At 47.5% G+C, this 6,804-nt stretch overlaps 1 protein-coding gene across 1 annotated transcript; it reads right to left on the bottom strand.

Moving 5' to 3' along the window:
* Positions 1 to 200: 200 nt before the first annotated feature.
* Positions 201 to 3,439, bottom strand: LOC119309573 (F-box/FBD/LRR-repeat protein At1g13570-like). The gene is made up of 4 exons (XM_037585554.1): positions 2,579 to 3,439; positions 1,626 to 1,772; positions 1,241 to 1,520; positions 201 to 587 (listed from the first exon to the last, which is right to left on the bottom strand). The coding sequence occupies exons 1-4, from the start codon at positions 3,437 to 3,439 to the stop codon at positions 565 to 567; spliced, it is 1,311 nt and encodes a 436-aa protein (XP_037441451.1). The 3' UTR covers positions 201 to 564.
* Positions 3,440 to 6,804: the final 3,365 nt, after the last annotated feature.

Genomic DNA, 6,804 nt, shown 5'->3' with positions numbered 1-6,804 from the left:
ATGAAACCATGGAGCAACAAACCTTCTCTTGGTACCTATAAATAACGGCGGCAGAGCCCATATGAGCCTAAGACTGGGGGCTCATGAACAACCTTTATGTTTTGCCCATAAGTAGCAACAGGATAGCAAGTGCAGTTTTTTCTAAGAATGGAAGACAACTCCCTCAGACTCTCCAGCCTAAATTTGCTACAGCCAGTACAAGGATATAATACCAAAAGGCAACGTGAGCTTCACTTTCAGAGGCCTGGAAAGTCACAGGAGACACGACCCATGTTCGAAGGCGTCTTCTCGCGACGGTAATACTACTAACTAGAGTGCTAGACAAAGACAATGAACTTAAACCTCATCGTTAGCTCTGATGAAAGCACCGATGGCACACCAATATATTTCAGAAAAGAGCAAAACACAAAATGCTAGCAGTTCCTTTTACTCTTAACAGAACTGGTTCTTTTTGAGAAGCCATTCTCTGCATGCTGCATCTCTGATCGAAGACACTGCATCAGGCGATAGAACTGTCTCGTCGGAGCCACACCTCTCCAGCGATGCCCAGGAGTTGGTCCTGACCTAATAATACTCTTCTGCTTTACCTGCATGACAACGGAAACACTCTTTATGCAGCTTATCAAAATAAAGGAAATGCAACCAAAATATATTGCACTTGTGCATATACACGAACTGATCGCCACTTGGCACAAATCAGCTTAATATTTTAGCAGACGCATGCATGGCCCGGAGGAAAATATCAGATGCATCACGCGAAAGACCGTGCATCTAAGTCAATCACATAGATTTCGCTTAAGCAAGATCCAGAATCCAATGGTTTAAGCTGCTTGGAGTAGTATGGCTTTTCAGTTTTCAATGAAATGCAGCAGAGAACAGGAGATTCTGCCCTTGTTAGAAAAAACAACAGGATTGCTATGTCGAAGCATGCATGAAAATGATGCATTCCACTTGTACCCCTGCTGAGGCACTGACACTTGTACCAATGCTGAGGCACTGACCAAACTAAAAAAGCACGAACAACACCAATTTTGCAAACAGCTAAATACCAAAAATACTGATGATCCCTTTTCAGTTTTATTGCTTTGGTCTTTGTACACAAACTTTAATGGAATTGGCCAATGCACCCATAAGACAATAATTTTAAAAGTAAACAATTTCATGCATTTCATTCATAGTTTTAAATAGACAACGAGAATACATAAGTTGAAATTTATTGTGTGAAATGAAGTTTCCCTACCTTTAAATAAGACCTGAGCTTCAGCTGAAGCCCTTTTGTATGTTAGTAATTCATTTATAGCATCCTCACTAGACATCACAACGTTCCCACCATAGCTAATAAATAATGCACGAAGAAGCCTTGCTTTAGAGAGAATGAGCTCTATAAAGCACATTTCATTTCGCCACCAATTAATGCCGGTCATCTGCACAACCTGAAGGTTGGCACACATGCCATCAGTCCATAATGCATTTTGAAACTCTCCATTTGCCTCAAATTTCTGCTCCTCCTTATCATAGATCTTCACATATAAAAGTAAAAACGACAATTAACCTGAAGCGCCAAAATGACCTTTAAACAATGTTAATATGAAATATGCATGGGAACATTCATAAATCAGGATTACCTCTATTTTAAGCTTTTCAAGATTTGGGGCACTCTTTAGTAAGCAAAACGCTAACATAATAGGGGGTTGCTCACAAAAGTGCATACGCAACTTCAAGCTCTTCAAGTTGTGAAAGGTGCACAGAATTATCTTCGGTATCATAGCACTCTGAAAAATAGGACAAAGAGAGAGCGAGGATAATATCAGGACTTAAACTAGATGCATCTCTAGAATCTAGGAGCAATGCAAACGAAGGGACAGATATCGTTTCTATATAAACAGAAAAAAGATCATAAATGTTCAAAGGTTCAGCACACCATAAACCACACAAATCTATACATTTTGCAAACGAAAAAGGAAAAATATACATCAGCCTTATTTATCAAGTTGGGAACTGGGATAATAAAACACCGAGATGAAAATAAATAATATATGCAGGTTAATATGAACCATGTCTGTGGGACAATGCATGTACAAAAACATGATATAAGTATACAACCCGGAATAAATTAATTGGTAGATTGGTCGCAACTAGGCTGAAAGAAGCCAAGCCCAAGGGGCAGACAGGAAATCATTTCGACAGTACAGAGGCCTATATATGTTGGCTCATTTGGGGAGGAAAAAAAACTTGCACTTTCAAAATGGAGTACCTAGATCAAGGGGTTTTTAGAGCATCCAAGGACATACAGATAATGATTAGGTATTTTCCCCCTTTGTTGCATTATGTTTCGTAAGTAATCAACCTTGTGGGCTTGAGGCCAGTTAGGGCAAAGCTATTTGTACTCTATTTTGTGTAATCTAATATGGTTGCCTAATGATATCAGCACAGGTGCGGCAGCCTAGCTATTCGGACAGATTAAAGAAAAGAAAAAACTCCCCATATTCTGATGCAGGGCATTTTAACTAGTTTCGGATTGATTCTGCGAAACAAGACTCAAAAGATAAAATAAGCAACTGGGGACATAAGCATTTACCGGTGCGTTGAATGAAACGACCAAAAGCTTCCTAACTTGAACAAGCCCGGAAAGAAACTTGGCAAAATCGTGGTGAACAACATTGTCAAACCAATCGATGACTGCGGAATTCAGGCATGTCAAGTCCTTGAGGATCCAGCCATAATAGTTCTCTGAACAAATCGTCAAGTGCCTGAGATTGGGCGCCCGAATCACCCATTCTCTGATGTGCTCGCCATCGATGAAAACATCTGTAAGTACCAGATACTCGAGCAACGGGGATGTCCTTATGATCTCCTCAAGTTGGTACTCCCCATAGTCCTCTAAGTGGACGTTTGCGAGAGTTAATTTCTTTAGATCCGGGAAGGCCACGAAGCCTGCGGGTAGGAGCGGAATGGCGCAGCCGAAGAGACTGAGGGAGGTGAGCCGGCTGCAGGAGAAGACGGAGGAGGGGAGGGTGGGGAACGAGTCGTTGAAGCTCAGGTCCAGGATCTCGACACCCCTGCGGGAGAGGACGAAGAGCCAGTCGTGGACGCGGCCTGCGTAGGGCCCGTCGAGCTCCGCGTGGAAGAGCCGGACGCGGCCGGGGCAGCGGAGGAGGATGCCGTCGAGGGACCACAGCCCCGCCGGCGCGCCCTCATCGCCTCCGAGGCGGGGAAAGTGGAGATCGAGGTATGGGAGGGCCTCCCATCGGTGTCGCCAGACGCGGGAGAGCGCCGACGTGCGGACGGCGTCGCGGATGCCGAGACGGACGAGGATGTTGTCGAGGGCGTCCGGGGGAAGGGAGATCAGGGCGTCCGCCTCCGCCAGTGCGGCCTCCTTCACCCGGCCCCGGGCGCTTCTTCCCGTGATCGCGTGGCGGCGCCGTTTCCACCAGGCCATGGCGCAGCGGCGCCATTTTCACCGGGTGATCACGCGGCAGCACGGTTCTAGGGTTTGAGGCGGAGCATTTGCTTCGGGCGTGTTTTTTCCTAAAAAATGAATAATAGCCAGGGAATCCTCACTAAAATTTGATTTAGTGAAGATTTGACTATGGGTAGTGAACAGGAAATGCAAATAAACTCAAAGTTCTAAATAATCGGCTACGGCTCTTATATAGTCGCGCAGCGGTTTGAGCAACATGCCACTCACGTACAATTGTCCATAAAGTTGCAAAATACTCCATGTATTTAAATATAAGACATTTTTTACATTGTCATAGCGTTGAAAACCGTCTTATATTTTGATACAGAGCATACTATAACTCACTAAACAGAGCATCACTATTTGGCATAGCCTATTATTGAAAACTATGAAATAAAGTTTTTAGTTGAGATAATATTTGATTTGAGAGAAAACCCTAAAGATTGCTAAGGAATGAACCAAAGTTTAGAGTTATAAGGGGATGTTCGCCGATGCACGAGGAGAGGTCGGCCCGTCATGACATAACAACTACCTTTTGAAAAAGGTTCCTTGAACATGCAAGTCCAAGTTATAAAGTCTAGTACAGTGTTCCTAATAGTTACATCGAATGTGTAGTTATCTCTTCGAAAAACACACATTGTGAAAATTACACAATTTTCAGAGAAGGACGAGGGGCACGAAAGGCCACGACGCATGATCTAGCGTCGTCAGGGTAGGGAGGCCCATATTCCTTGGATGAAGAGGGGTTGAAGAAGGCCTAACTGGTCCCAAACTGCAGAGGTCGTTGGTCATGGCAGCGAAGACGTGCAAGGCATCTTCGAGCATACAGTCGTAGCGTGGCAGGCATTCGATTGTAAGGTGTTTTTCTCGATGCAAGTTTGCCCTAGTGTTGAGTCTGTTTCTGAACAAGAGTGGCCCGAAGATATTGACCTTGTTGGGTACTTTGGAGCGCCAAATAAGGTCAGCATCAACGGTGTTTTTGAAGTGTTCTTCTCACTGGCTGAGCTAGGCAGGTTCTTCAGGGAGAGCCAAGTAGAAATAATAGATGTTTGGGGGTGGGGGCAAAGTGTATATTTTTTGTACTCTAAGCACCCCTTAAAAAAATTCTTCCAACCTAGGACCCATCTAGATGAAATATAATTTGGTCTCATTCACCTGAAAAACAAAAACAAATACAAATAGTACTACAACCCACGTCAGCACACACACATCTTATAGTATCAATCCAATGGCTATAAATGTGAATGAGACATAACTAAAACTCAGCTAGATGAGTTCTAGCAAAACCGTTTTATTAAGGCTGGGAGCATGGCCCCTGTAGGCTACAACGTAGCTCCGCTGTTGGCTCTTCTCACGGTGGTAGGAAGATTTGGCATGCAAGGGGGTAATCAAAAATAGCACAATGTGATGTGGTCCGGGTTAATACGTGGGGAATTTCTCTAGTCGGTGGGATTTTTTAACCATTTTTTTCTAGTCCAGTTGATCCCGCCCAATGCTGCCTAAGAGCATCTCCAGCCGCGGCACCAAGAGGCCCCCCAAGCGAATTTTTAATGCCGGTGGCCGAAAATCGGCCCAGTCGCGTCCCCAGGACCTCATTTAGCGCCGGTTTCGGCCAAATCCAGAGCCGGCGATCCCGAGCCGAACCCAAGCGTCCGGGTGTCGCATGGGGGCACCGGCATAAGCGAAAAGGGGCGTGGGGCCGCTCTGTCGGCGAGAGGAGGCCCTTTTCCCGCCGTTTCCTCCCGCTTCCCCCTCGGCTTCCCTCTCATTCTCCATTCCTCCCGCCAAACTCCGCCTCCTTCCTTTCAAGCCGGCCTCCATGCCGCCGAAGAAGTACGTGTTCCCCCGCGCAGCGACGAATACCACAGCCGCCGCCGCCCAGCCGAAGCAGAGGAAGCAGAGGGCGCCGCCGTCCAAGCCCCCGGGCATGACCAACGCCGACTGGAAGGCGGAAGTGCAGCACCGGGAGGCCGTCACCGCTGATAGGCGCAATAGGGCCAAGAAGGCCCGGTAGAGGGCGGCGCTCGCGGGCGCACGCGTGCAAGAGTCCATCGAGCATTGCCTCACCGACGCCAAGACCAGGGTCGCCCCGCGAGAAGAGAAAACTGAGGCGCGGTGGGCTGCTTTGATGATGAACAACGCTGTCAAACTCAACTTGCTCCGGACCAACGTCGCCCCGAAGAAGAGGAACAACAACTTGGCTTTCTTGATGGGCGGCGCTGGCATGCTCCAGAGCAGCGACGAGAAGCTCAAGGCATGGTTCCTGGCGGAGCGCGGCCTCATCCTGAACCAGATACCGGCGACCCTACGCCAACTCCCACACCGACGCGAACGCCACAGCCTAGCCCAAGTGATGATGCTTCCACGACGCCCAGCAGCACAGAAGCCGCGCCAACTCCTCCCAGCCCGCGCACGCCAACGACGACGTCGGAGGCCGACCCCGACGTTTGATGCATTCCTTGCGTGTCCTTTCTTTTTTGTGCACCGAACTTTTCATTTGATCGCTGAACTGTGTCACGATGATGATCGCCGAACTATTGCCCTGATCGCCGGATTATGGCGTTTATGTGGAGCGGGAACGATCAAGTTTAAATATGGGGAGCATGGCTGGGGCCTTGGGGGCGGCACCTGGGGGCGTGGTTGGGGCCTTGGTCGCTCCCAAGGCCTAAAAATCGCCAGGTGAACGCCCGAAAATGCGTCGGCCTATGCGCTGGGGGGCCGAACGAGTGGAGATGCTCTAAGCCTTTCCAGTCCAATTGATCCCTCCCAATGTTGCCTAAGCCGAAGACTAGGTCGTGGCGTCCCTGGCGAGGGCTCGCCAAGAATGATGGCACGTCTTGTCGCGATGTCACTAGTGGAGGTGAGTCGGCACGGGTGTGGTGCAGGGGGCACTAGCACCAGAATTGAGGGTGGTGGTTAGAGGTATGGTTGGGACGGTAGTAACTCGGTAGAGAAGATGGCTCAGGTAGAACGGGGCGGCAGGCAATTAGGTCGACATCAGAGGATAGGGCGACACATGTGGGAGGAATAAGGCGGTTGTACGGGGAGGGAATTGACTTAAACTAAACCTAGTAAATCATTGAACCATACATAAGGAATACGGCTATTCTTAGATTCAGCTCAAATGAGCTCGGATGAACAGTAAAATCGTAGAAGTTTGAAAAGGAAATAACAAAATCAGATTCTTTTATGACAAATATTCCGAGTGCTTGAAAAATTTTATCACGAAATCAAATTCGTGGAAGTCGTGGCAAACAAAAAAAATCGATGCTCCAAAAATGCCATTTTCAAAAACATTGTGGAGTGCTGGTTTTTTTTTTTTGCAGCGACATCCACTAATGTCA

Source organism: Triticum dicoccoides, chromosome 5B, assembly GCF_002162155.2.
Source record: "Triticum dicoccoides isolate Atlit2015 ecotype Zavitan chromosome 5B, WEW_v2.0, whole genome shotgun sequence".
Lineage (NCBI taxonomy): Eukaryota > Viridiplantae > Streptophyta > Magnoliopsida > Poales > Poaceae > Triticum > Triticum dicoccoides.
Note: the sequence above shows the minus strand (reverse complement) of the source record. Positions and strands in the feature narration are given on the sequence as shown.

Coding starts and splice junctions, on each gene's coding strand:
- LOC119309573 (XM_037585554.1), bottom strand. CDS start 3,439: ATGGCCTGGTGGAAACGGCGCCGCCACGCGATCACGGGAAGAAGCGCC. Junction 1,773..2,578: donor TCGTTTCATTCAACGCACCG/GTAAATGCTTAT, acceptor CCTATTTTTCAG/AGTGCTATGATACCGAAGAT. Junction 588..1,240: donor AGCTCAGGTCTTATTTAAAG/GTAGGGAAACTT, acceptor GTTGTCATGCAG/GTAAAGCAGAAGAGTATTAT.